Below are 13,642 nucleotides of genomic sequence, written 5' to 3'. Positions count from 1 at the left end.
GCACCAGTGACATAAGGAACGGTAGGTGAGACGTCCTGGAGGCCAAATTTAGTCTGCGAGGAAAGAGACTGAAATCTGGGACCTCTCTGGTGGCATTCTCAGAAAAGCTTCCAGTTCCATGCACAGGACCAGGTAGGCAGGCAGAGCTTCAGAGTCTCAATGGGTGGATGAGATGATGGTGTAGAGAGGAGGCGTTTAGATTGATTAGGAACTGGGGAAACTTTGGGGATGGTGGAGCCTATACAGGAAGGATGGGCTCCACCTAAACCAACGTGTAACCAGACTGCTGGCACTTAACATTAAAAAGGTTGCAGAGCAGTTTTTAAACTAAGAGATGGGGGAAATCCAATGGCTGCAGAGGAGCTTGTGGATCCGACAGAGACTTGTCTTAGAGGAGAGTCTAGTGATAGAGATTTTCTAGTTCTAGTCAGGAAGAGAGGCTGGCAGAGGATAAAGTAGGGGCCAGATCATTCACACACACAAGAATCTGACACATCAGAAAAGGGCAGACAAATAAATAGTGACAAGTTTTTAAAGTGCTTCTACACAAATAATAAGATGGGTCTAAATAATAAGATGGGGGAATTAGAGTGCCTCGTGTTAAATGAGGATATTGACATAATAGGCATCACTGAAACCTGGTGGAGTGAGGACAATCAATGGGACACAATCATTCCAGGGTACAAAATATATCGGAAGGACAGAGCAGGTCATAAGAACGGCCATACCTGGTCAGACCAAAGGTCCATCCAGCCGAGTATCTCTCTACTGACAGTGGCCAATGCCAGGTGCCCCAGAGGGAGTGAACCTAACAGGCAATGATCAAGTGATCTCTCTCCTGCCATCCATCTCTATCCTCTGACGAACAGAGGCTAGGAACACCATTCCTTACCCATCCTGGCTAATAGCCATTTATGGACTTAGCCACCATGAATTTATCCAGTTCCCTTTTAAACATTGTTATAGTCCTAGCCCTCACAACATCCTCAGGTAAGGAGTTCCACAAGTTGACTGTGCACTGCGTGAAGAAGAACTTCCTTTTATTTGTTTTAAACCTGCTGCCTATTAATTTCATATGGTGACCCCTAGTTCTTGTATTATGGGAATAAGTAAATAAATTTTCCTTATCCACTTTCTCAACATCACTCATGATTTTATATACCTCCATCATATCCTCCCTTAGTCTCCTCTTTTCCAAGCTGAAGAGTCCTAGCCTCTTTAATCTTTTCTCGTATGGGACCCTCTCCAAACCCCTAATCATTTTAGTTGCCCTTTTCTGAACCTTTTCTAGTGCTAGAATATCTTTTTTGAGGTGCGCAGACCACATCTGTACACAGTATTTGAGATGTGGGTGTACCATGGATTTATATAAGGGCAATAATATATTCTCAGTCTTATTCTCTATCCCCTTTTTAATGATTCCTAACATCCTGTTTGCTTTTTTGACCGCTTCTGCACACTGCGTGGACATCTTCAGAGAACTATCCACGATGACTCCAAGATCTTTTTCCTGACTCATTGTAGCTAAATTATCCCCCATCATATTGTATGTATAGTTGGGGTTATTTTTTCCAATGTGCATTACTTTACATTTATCCACATTAAATTTCATTTGCCATTTTGTTGCCCAATCACTTAGTTTTGTGAGATCTTTTTGAAGTTCTTCACAATCTGCTTTGGTCTTAACTATCTTGAGTAGTTTAGTATCATCTGCAAACTTTGCCACCTCACTGTTTACCCTTTGTCCAGATCATTTATGAATAAATTGAATAGGATTGGTCCTAGGACTGATCCTTGGGGAACACCACTAGTTACCCCTCTCCATTCTGAGAATTTACCATTAATTCCTACCCTTTGTTCCCTGTCTCTTAACCAGTTCTCAATCCATGAAAGGACCTTCCCTTTCATCCCATGACAGCTTAATTTACGTAAGAGCCTTTGGTGAGGGACCTTGTCAAAGGCTTTGTGGAAATCTAAATATACTATGTCCACTGGATCTCCCCATACTCAGGGGGTGGGGAGGGGAGTGGCACTGTATGTTAAAGAAAATATAAACTCAAATGAAGTAAAAAATCTTAAATGAAACCACATGTTCCATAGAATCTCTCTGGATAGTAATTCCATGCTCTAATAAGAATATAACAATAGGGATCTGTTATCGTCCACCTGTCAAAGACAGTGATAGTGAGGATGAAATGCGAAGGGAGATGAGAGGCTATCAAAATAAAGAACTCCATAATAGTGGGAGATTTCAATTATCCCCATATTGGCTGGGTACATGTCACCTCAGGACAAAATGCAGAGACAAAATTTCTGGATACTTTAAATGACTGTTTCTTGGAGCAGCTGGTACAAGAACCTGCAATGGGAGAAGCAACTCTCGATTTAGTGCTGAGTGGAGCGCAGGATCTAGTCCAAGGGCTAACTGTAACAGGACCGCTTGGAAATAGTGACCATAATATAACAACATTTAACATTCCTGTGGTGGGAAGAACAGTTCAAAATGAGAGGGTTAGTTAAACAGAAATTAAAAGGTACAATGACTAGAGTGAAATCCCTGCAAGCTGCATGGACACTTTTCAAAAACACAATATTAGAAGCCCAACTTAAATATATACCCCAAATTAAAAAACACAGCAAAAGAACTAAAAAAGAGTCACCGTGGCTTAATGACCATGTAAAAGAAGCAGTGAGAGTTAAAAAGTGGAAGTCAAATCCTAGTGAGGTACATAGAAAGGAGCATAAACACTACCAAATTAAGTGTAAAAATGTAATAAGAAAAGCCAAAGAGGAGTTTGAAGAAGGCGCTAGCCAAAAACTCAAAAGGTAATAACAAAAACAGGAAGCCTGCTAAACAACCAGTGGGGCTACTGGACGATTGAGATACGAAAGGAGCCCTTAAAGACTATAAAGTCATTGTGGAGAAACTAAATTGATTCTTTGCTTCAGTCTTCATGGCTGAGGATGTTGGTGAGATTCCCAAACCTTTTGTGGGTGACAAATTTGAGGAACTGCCACAGATTGAAATGTCACTAGAGCAGGTTTTGTTACTACTTGATAAATTTAATTGTAACAAGTCACCGGGACCAGATGGTATTTACCCGAGTTCTGAAGGAACTCAAATGTGAAATTGGGGAACTATTAGCTATGGTTTGTAACCTGTCTTTAAATCGGCTTCTGTACCCAATGACTGGAAGATTGCTAATGTAACGCCAATATTTTAAAAGGGCTCTAGAGGCGATCCTGGTAGTTGCGGACTGGTAAGTCTAACGTCTGTACCAGGCAAATTAGTTGAAACAGTAATAAAGGAATAAAATTGTCAGGCACATAGAAGAACAAAAACTATTGAGCAATAGTCAATACGGTTTCTGTAAAGGGAAATCGTGTCTTACTAATCTATTAGAGTTCTCTGAAGGTGTCAACAAACATGTGGACAAGGGGGATCCAGTGGACGTAGTGTCCTTAGATTTCCAGAAAGCCTTTGAGAAGGTCCCTCACCAAAGGCTCTTACATAAATTATGTTATCATGGGATAAGAGGGAAGATCTTTTCATGGATTGAGAACTGGTTAAAAGATAGGGAACAAAGGGTAGGAATAAATGGTAAATTTTCAGAATGGAGAGGAGTAACTAGTGGTGTTCCCTAAGGGTCAGTCCTAGGACCAATCCTATTCAACGTATTCATAAATGATCTGGAGAAAGGGGTAAACAGTGAGGTGGCAAAGTTTGCAGATTATACTTGTGACGATGCAGTTCTGGTGGGACCCAACTGAGAGTGACAAATCGCTTAAAACAGGGCAGTTACAGCCCAAGGCTGGGATTTTTCCACCTCTAAGGCAAGGCAAACCAAACCAGCCAGCCAAAGAGGACTTTGGTTTCACCCCACTGGTTAACCACAAGTCACACAAGCAATTCCCTTAGACACTCCAGTCTTCTAGTATCACCACCAGTGCAGTCGTCCTGGGGATGAATGGTTATGAAAACCAACACCCCAATAAAAGAAAAAGGTTCTCTCGATCCCAAAGAATCAAGCCCCAGACCCAGGTCAATATACACATCAGATCTTACCCACAAATCACGCTGTTGCCAATCCTTTAGAATCTAAAATCTAAAGGTTTATTCATAAAAGGAAAAAGATAGAGAGGAGAGCTAGAATTGGTTAAATGGAATCAATTACGTGCAATAATGGCAAAGTTCTTAGTTCAGGCTTGTAGCAGTGATGGAGTAAACTGCAGGTTCAAGTCAAGTCTCTGAAGTACATCCTCTGGGATGGGTCAGTCAGTCCTTTGTTCAGAGCTTCAGTTTGTAGCAAAGTTCCTCCAGAGGTAAGAAGCAGGATTGAAAACAAAGAGGCATCAGCCTTTTATAGGCTTTTCCAGGTGTAAGGACACTTCTTCGTTCTTACTGTGGAAAATAACAGCAAAATGGAGTCTGGAGTCACACGGGCAAGTCCCTGCATACTTTGCTGAGTTACAAGGCATATCTGCCTTCTCTCAATGGGTCAGTTGAATAGCTGATGGTCATTAATGAGCCATCAAACAGGCTAGGCAGAGCTAACACCAACTTGTCTGGGATGTCTCCCAGAAGCACAGCATAAGTTGGAAATACAGACAGGATAGAGCCAATACTCATAACTTCAACTACAAAATGATACATACATATAGACACCATAATTATAACCAGCAACCCATAACCTGGTCTTGGACACCTTATATGACCCCCTGTACATAAGATTTGGTGCCACTACAGGACCTTGGTTGCAACCATGTTCTATAAGGTCCCAGATTATATCAATAATGTCACAATACTAAACTGCTCAAGATAGTTCAGACCAAAGCAAACTGTGAAGAACTTCAAAAAGATCTCACAAAACTAAGTGACTGGGCAACAAAATGGCAAATGTGTATAAATGTCAAGTGATGCAGATTGGGAAAAATAACCCCAACTATACATACAATATGATGGGGGCAAAATTAGGCTAATCGGGAAAAAGATCTTTTTGTCATTGTGGATAGTTCTCTGAAGACATCCAGCAGTGTGCAGCGGAAGTCAAAAAAGCAAACAGGATGTTAGGAATTATTTTAAAAGAGATAGACAGTAATACAGAGAATATCTTCTTGCCCTTGTATAAATCAATAGAAATAACTAATTTAGACCCCATCATTTTATATGTTTATTTGGGATTATGTTTGCCAATGGGCTGCAATACGTGTTATCCTGACATCTAGTATTGCTGAGATCCTGCATTCAATAATATCCCTGCCCTTCCTGTTCCCTTTCTCCACTGAGCCCCAAGCTTATGTTTCCAGCTTCCCCAGGACTCTGTCTTTGTCTCTGGACCCATCTGTCAGCAAGAAGCAGTGCCAGGGAGACTTCGATTTCTGGGGTGTTTATTTACTTTCTGTGTGTTTTTGGAGACTCTTTGAAATTGAGTGTCTGTGACATTAAGCACAGTACAATCTGGACTGTTAACAGCTGTGGCCCCTCAGTTCCCCAGGCTGGGGTGCCTTTTACACTGCTCTACTGTGAGAGCAGCCACTCCTGGGCAGTTCACACGCAGTCTCCAGCGTGTAACTCGCTCCCAGCTACACAGTATTGAGTGCTGCTAGTCAGTGACTCACAAATTACAGTACCCCACAGGAGAACCCCAGAAAATTCTCTGCTCCCAGACTTCCCCCAGAAATGTGCATTTTTGCACTGTCCAGCACACTCCTGAACAATGGGAGCTCATATGAAATCTGTTGTTTCATCAGTGGAAAATGACATGCACCAGCCTTGTTATTCCAAATGGAGTTTCCAACACACTTTAATCCAAACACACTGGTTAGATAAAACAATAAACCAAGACTTTTAACTACTGAAAAAAAAATTGGAAGTGACTACAAGTAATGAGGCATAAAAGCCAGAATTGTTTATGAAAGAAATGCAAAGATAAAACACAAACTAATGTTTAACCTAACAAGCTAAAAGGGATTTAAAACAAATGTTTCTCTCACCATCTGCTGAGACAGGCTGGTTTTCCTTTCAGCCAGGATTCCCCCTAACCTGCCCCTGCCGCCCACATTCAGTTCTTCAGGAGTTGTCATGAGCAGAGGGAAAGGGAGGGGAGGGAGAGAGAGAGTCTCATGCATTTTCCTCACCTCTTTTTATAATTCAGTCCTTTGTACTAGAAACCACTTCAGTTCTCAGCTGAGTCATGGTGACAGGCTGTCATAGATACGAGCTTCAAGAGTCCCTCTGATGGAATGTAAATATCATCTTCACACCTTCCCCCTGGTGGAGAATGGCTATTTGACCAGCTGTTTGCCTTGCTGTCTCTGAGGAACTTAAGGTTAGGGCTGCAGCTTTTTCAGTAACATCATACCGTAAAATCTCATCACTTTCCATACAATGTTGCTACACAGTTTAACAGGAGGATATTCAGTAGATTTTGTCTTTTCAAATGGTACCTCACAAGCCCTACAGTGATAAATGAAGGGGAGGGGAGGGATCTCCCTTTTATAAACACCCAGCCAGCCAGTTGGCTGTAAAATCCCTGTTGGTGCGAGTTCTCTGCTTGCTTTACCTCTAAAGGGTTAACAAGCCAACAGGGTTTTAAAAAAAAAAAGAAAAGTATTGGGCACCTGACCAAAAGAGCCAATGGAAAGGCTAGAACTTTTTTAAATGGGAAAGTAACTTTCCCTTTGTCTCTTGTTCTCCGGAGACGGCGACACAGAGTAGCAATGCTGTGTATGGCTTGAAGCAGGTATGAAAATTCATCTTCCATACCTAGAAGAAATGATTTGGATAGGGAATGTTTAGACAGACACAATCAGGTTTATTTTTTATTTTGGCTTTTGGATCTCCTCGGTGCTGTCCCAGATGCTTTTGTTTGCTTGTAAGCTTTAAGCTGAACCCCCAAGAAAGCTATTTTGGGTGCTTACAAAAATTTTCTTTTAAGATCTAGCAAAAGCCTAAGTTCCAGATGTATTGTTTTCCTTTTCAATTTTACTAAAATTTACCTCTATTAAGAACAGGATTGGATTTTTGGTGTCCTAAGAAGTTTGTGTGTGTTGTTTGATTAGCTGGTAACCACAGCTAATTTCCTTTGTTTTCTTTCTCAGCTCTTTCCCGGAGGGGACGTGAAAGCGCTTGAGGGTGCCCCAGAGGGAAGAATTCTCAAGTGCTCCTTCCTGGGTCCAAGGGTTTAGGGGTTTTTTGCATTTGGGTGGTGGCAGCATTTACCAAGCCAAGGTCAGAGAAAAGCTGTAACTTTGGGGCTTTAATACAAGCCTAGAGTGGCGCAAATTAATTTGTAGAATCCTGTCGGGCCCCCACTTTCTGCACGCGGAGTGACAGAGTGGGGATTCAGCCCTGACACATACTATGAACAAAATTGATCATAATTTTCTAGAAGAATGAACATAGGGAACAGACTAGCACAGTGTCTGTGTGTTCCCAACATATATGTGGGTATTCTAGTCCCTCACAAGCAAGGTGTTCGGCATCTTCAAACACCTGAGGAACCGGTCCTGGGAATTCACTGGTTTATTAAGTGACACTGTATGGAATTGAGAGACACTTTATATTATTATTATTTTATTATAAATACTCTGGCAAATTGCTGGTACTGTTATGCTGGGTCTTGCGCTTTCTCTTCTTTGGGGAAGGTTCAGGGCGCCATTGCTTGCCTCTGAATCGGTATTTTAATTACCCCACTAGTGTCCTTGAGGAGGGGAGTGGAGAGGGAGGGACCTGGGCCCGCCCTCTTCTCCAGCTCCCAGCCCAGGGGCCTTGAGGATAGTGGTAAACCACTTGAAGTGATGGTTCCTTCCCCTGGGCTACTTTCCGCTCCTACCCTTCAGCTTGTGGGGTCTTCCTGCCCTCCCTCTGTACAAGCCAGGTGCCTCTTACCTAGGGTCTTGGACTTCTTAACCCACTGCAGCACTTCTCCAAACTTTCCTCTGCTTCCCTTCAAACTGTTCTCTGCTCCAATACCAATCCCCTCTGCTCCAACTCCTTCCCTGTCTGATTGGAGCAAGGGTCTTTATCAGGTGACTGACTGCTGGGGCTCTAATTGGCTTCAGGTGCTCTAGTTCATCTATAGCAAACTTTCTTCCCTCTACAGGGAATAAGGCTCCCTTCTAACCCTCTCCTGCTGCCCTCTGGCCATGCTGTATCACACTGTGTACTGAGAACTCCAAGGCATTTCCATGCAATGTGCTGTGAAGCTTGTGTTTGGGACACAGGAATTAGAAGCCACTTGGCAAAAGGAATATAAAGGGCAGCTGCATCATCTCCATTTTGTCTTCAATTCCTCTTCCTACCTCTGGAGCACTTTTCTACAAACTGAAGGCTTGAACAAAGGACTGAATAATGTGGATGTGTACCAGAGAGGCTTTCAAGCCAGAAACTCACCAATACTGCTAAGAACCAGATGTATAGATTTCTGAATGTGTCTGACTGCTTTCCCATTTAACAACTCCCTTTTTCTTTTTCTTTTATAATAAACCTTTAGTTTAGATGCTTTCTTGCTTATACACCTTTAGTTTAGATGCCAATGATTGGCTGGCATCGTAGTATTTTGAGTAAGATCCAAACCTATACTGACCTGGTAATGTGGCTGACTCTGGGATCAGAAGAACACTTTGTTTATGTGAGCTGGGTTTTTAAATAACCTCTCACTGTGCTGGACCTAGGTGCTGATTAGGAGCCAGAGAACTGGGATGCAATAAAGGGGGCCGTGTGATTTCTTTTTTCAGTTTCTCGATAACCAGTGTGGGGGATCAGAAGCACAGTTGGTGACTGGTCGGTGTGTTTAACTTCCGTGTTATCCACCAGTTTGGGGAGCCTCTGCTCTCCCTTTTTCAGCCTGCCCTGGTCTTGGCATTTTCAGTGAGGACTAGCCCAGGGACACTGGGTTACACCAAGTATTAAAGTTAAATTAATAGAATGTTTTTTATGACAAAGTTTTATGAAATCAACGGAACCCCTTTGTTTTCTTTCATCTGAGCAGGGTTTCCATTTTCCAAACCTGATGTGATCTCCCAGCTAGAACAAGGGGAAGAGCCATGGGTCTCAGACCTGCAGGGTTCAGAGGGAAAACAGACCCTGAGATCTCCCTGCAGAGGTGAGGAAACATTAAACCAACTCTGAGTGTGAAAGTGCCTGAAGGAAACATCTGGGATGCCCTACGAAGCCCTTGAGAGGTGTCTCAGTTCATTATTGTTGCCAGCAGGGGTCATATCCTCAGGGTAACTATAGCTCATGGCTTCCCGTAGATTCTAGCAGACACCAGGCAGTAGCTTCCTCCCTTCCCCTTGAGAATTTGGATGGGATTTGAAAGCCAAATTGATCCCCTCCTCTCTCCTGTTTTGGGGAAGAGTATGGGGGAGTTCAGTTTGTGATTTTTATTTGACCTCCCTCCAGCACTTAGTTTGTTTTGGCTTTTCACTTTTCATCCCTGTTTGATGTTTCTGTCTTTTTCACCGCAGGTGATGCAATGGCATGTGAGAAAGAGGAGCAGAATTCTCAGCAGAAAAATGTTCAGCAACTGGATAAACACAGAGCATTATTGCAAAGATCAAAAAGCAATGTGTCCAGGAGTCATGAGGAGGAAAAATCCTGTGAGATTCAGCACAGACCAGAGAGAGAACAAGGAAACCAGCCGGGGGTGAAAATGGGTAAACGTATTTCCTCTCAGGGAACTCAGAAGGACCTCAAGGAAACCACAACAAAGCAGGAAATCATCATTGGAAAGAGAAAAAATACATACACAGTGTGTGGAAAAAAGTTATGTGACTACTCAGCCCTTCTTAATCATCAGAGAATCCACACAGGGGACAGGCCCTACGAATGCCGTGAGTGTGGGAAAAGCTTCACTCAAAGATCAAACCTTTCTAGACATAAGAGAATCCACACAGGGGACAGGCCCTACGAATGCCATGAGTGTGGGAAAACCTTCAATCGCAGATCAGCCCTTTTTACCCATCAGAGAATCCACACAGGGGACAGGCCCTACAAATGCCGTGAGTGTGGGAAAACCTTCATTTGCAGATCAGGCCTTTCTCGGCATCAGAGAATCCACACGGGGGACAGGCCCTACGAATGCCGTGCGTGTGGGAAAACCTTCACTCGAATATCAACTCTTTCTGTTCATCAGAGAATCCACACAGGGGAGAGGCCCTATGAATGCCGTGAGTGCGGGAAAAGCTTCTCTAGCAGCTCAGCCCTTATTCAGCATCAGAGAATCCACACAGACGAGAGGCCCTATGAATGCAGTGAGTGTGGGAAAAGCTTCTGTAGCAGATCAGGCCTTTCTCAGCATCAGAGAATCCACACAGGGAAGAGTCCCTATGAATGCCGTGAGTGTGGGAAAAGCTTCTCTAGCAGCTCAGCCCTTATTCAGCATCAGAGAATCCACACAGGGGAGAGGCCCTATGAATGCCGTGAGTGTGGGAAAAGCTTCTCTAGCAGCTCAGCCCTTTCTAAACATCAGAGAATCCACACAGGGGAGAGGCCCTATGAATGCCGTGAGTGTGGGAAAACCTTCAATTGCCGCTCAAACCTTATTATTCATCAGAGAATCCACACAGGGGAGAGGCCCTATGAATGCCGTGAGTGTGGGAAAAGCTTCTATAGCAGCTCAGCCCTTTCTAAACATCAGAGAATCCACACAGACGAGAGGCCCTATGAATGCAGTGAGTGTGGGAAAAGCTTCTATAGCAGCTCAGCCCTTTCTAAACATCAGAGAATCCACACAGGGGAGAGGCCCTTTGAATGCAGTGAGTGTGGGAAAAGCTTCACTCACAGCTCTCACCTTAATGGGCATCAGAGAATCCACACAGGAGAGAGGCCGTATGTATGCCGTGAGTGTGGGAAAACTTTCAATCACAGCTCGCACCTTCTTACCCATCTCAGAATTCACACAGGGGAGAGGCCCTACGAATGCCGTGAGTGTGGGAAAAACTTCATTTACCGCCAGCAGCTTATCAGCCATCAGAGAATCCACACAGCTTTGAGACCCAATGGAAGCAGTGAGTGTGGGAAACCCTTATCTTGCCACTGAGCCCATGTGAGCCATCAGAGAATCTGCAAGGGGGATCAACACCACAAACCCTCTAGGGCTATCGATACTTTCATACTTTTCCTGATTCCCACAGAGTAACTTTTAAAAGCTGTTTGAACTGCATGAAGCACCGATATCCCTCAGCTTGGCCAGATGAGTGGCCCATTTTTGCATTTTGCAGTTTGACCTCTTTGAGGTGGACCCATTTGTCCTTTCTATCAACTCCATTGTCCCATGAGTAATTCAAGTGTGTCCTTCCCATAAGAAACAAGGGAGCATCACAGTTATACCATTCCTCCTATTGCAGTTATTGTTAGAGTCACCAATGATACATATTGTATCATTGCCAATTGTTCTCACGTTGCTCTGGGTTGTGCTGAAGAGCAGTTATCATGGGAACTTTTCATATTACATTTAAAAGAAGAGGAGCAGGGGCAGGAAAAAAGTGTCATTTCCGCTGCTGTGATACTGGAAGGAGATGTAAAAAGCAAGAGTCCTGTGGCACCTTATAGACTAAAAAATGTTTTGGAGCATAAGCAATATACCAAAACCTACAGGATAACACTTCAGTCTCCCTGGACACACAATCGCAGATTTAAAAATAGCCATCCTGCAGCAAAAAAACTTCAGACCCAGACTTCAAAGAGAAACTGCTGAGTTTCAGTTTATTTGCAAATTTGACACCATCAGCTCAGGATTCAACAAAGACTGTGAATGGCTCGCCAGCTACAGAGGCAGTTTCTCCTCCCTTGGTGTTCACACCTCCACTGCTATAAGAGAGCCTCATCCTCCCTGATTGAACTAACCTTGTTATCTCTAGTCTGATCCTCGCTTGCATATTTATACCTGCCTCTGGAAATTTCCACTCCATGCATCTGACGAAGTGGGGATTCATCCACGAAAGCTTATGCGCCAATACGTCTGTTAGTCTACAAGGTGCCACAGGACTCTCTGTCACGTTGTACAGATCTGGACTAACACAGCCACCCCTCTGATACTTGAAAGGAGATGGGGTGACTCAGAGATTCTCTCCTTCCCCATCACGGCAAAACTTTTACCTTTTGACTGAGCCAGGCAGAGTTTATCGTCATCACATTCTACCCCTCCACTTCTCAAAATGTCATATGATGAAGTGTTCTCAGTTGTCTGTGCTTGGAGATGATGCTTTGACTTATTTAATCCTGTACCAGAGTTGCTGTGACTCGAGATGAAAGTATCAAAGGCCTGGAAGGGGAATTCAAATGGATCCTAAATACAGTGTCATCATTTAGAGTTTAAATCCCAGGTTCCATCTATTGGTAAAGCCAATTCTGGCAAGGTAGCTGTTTTTTCCTCCATTATGGGGATGCTGGGATACTAAACATGTTGTAAATAACATAACTGACTATGGAGACAGTGCTGAGCGAAGCAGATTTGAATGGATCAGAGGATAATGTGATGGGAGAATCTCTTGTCCTGATTCTAAACAATGAGATGTAACCTGCTCTGGAATTTCAATTTACACTTTCATTGTCATGTATTCTATCTCTCTGTGATCTGGGTTTCTATCTTTCTTGATGGCTGTGTGGTCGCACAATTAGATATTAGTTCAGCTCAGATTTATTGGAGAATTTAAGACAAATGACCATTTGCTAAAGTCATCATTTCTCCCTTCAGCTTTGCTTTTTCCCCATATCTCCATGATGACTTGGAGACAATTCAAGTGCAGTTCTGTCAACAGGAGAGAACTCTTCAGTTTACTGGCCATGGTAACAAAGACACAGCAGTGATTTAAAATCTCCATTCGGAAATGGTGAACAGCAGACCCCCCACTAACTGAGGGAAGTGCATATGAGCACAGTGTAGTTCAGTTACTTAAATCAATATTGTCTCAGATGGCTATGTTGGCAGGAGAAGCTCTCCTGCTGTTGTAGCGCTATCTACACAGGGGATTAGAGCTGTGTAACTACGTTGTTCAGCTGTGTTGATTTTTCACACCTCTGAGCAATAATTATACCGATAAATGTCTGTAGTGAAGACCAGACAGTTGTCTCTTGTGTTTTATGCATTTACATCACTTCTCCCTTACCTCCTACTTCTTGGAAAGATTTAAAGTGTGAAAAGAGAGGTATTTTTCCTCATGATGCAAACATTCCCACATAGGAGATGCCTTCCACCAACACGCATGGCAGAAGAACCAGAGAGATATGAACTCTCAGAAGTGTTGGGACAAACCACAACTTGAGCCATGGTTCAGTTGTTGGCAATGGGGATTAAAAGAAAACTAACATATACGACAAGGATTTGTGATCTTTGAATATATTACCGTTACTAGTGAAAATGAAATTATAGGTGAAGTTATTGGTTAAAGAGTAAGAGACTAATTGTTTGATAATCTGAATTATTTTGGAAAACTGAAAGTTGTCTTGTTTTTTTCTTTTTTTAGTCATACAGGAAATGATGGCTAATCTTCAAAAGTTAATTTGATTTAATTTACCCCCTGTAGTGTAAGGAGTTCTGGTAGAAAACCTCACTCCAAAAGTTGGGGTGGGAGAATAGGTATTAGCGTGTAGAAGAGACTATTGGGCCCATATAGATTTTATTTTTTTGTAAATTTC

At 42.9% G+C, this 13,642-nt stretch overlaps 1 protein-coding gene across 1 annotated transcript in view; it reads left to right on the top strand.

Moving 5' to 3' along the window:
• The window catches only part of LOC120381416 (zinc finger protein 271-like), a 1,091,725-nt gene that overhangs the window by 273,202 nt on the left and 804,881 nt on the right, over positions 1-13,642 (top strand). The window contains exon 6 of the mRNA XM_039499604.1: positions 9,817-10,924. Coding sequence (XP_039355538.1) covers positions 9,817-10,924 — 1,108 coding nt within the window. The remainder of the gene's footprint in view (positions 1-9,816; positions 10,925-13,642) is intronic.

This window comes from Mauremys reevesii, linkage group 14 (genome assembly GCF_016161935.1).
Source record: "Mauremys reevesii isolate NIE-2019 linkage group 14, ASM1616193v1, whole genome shotgun sequence".
NCBI lineage: Eukaryota > Metazoa > Chordata > Testudines > Geoemydidae > Mauremys > Mauremys reevesii.
This window is presented reverse-complemented; position numbering and strand designations above follow the sequence as displayed.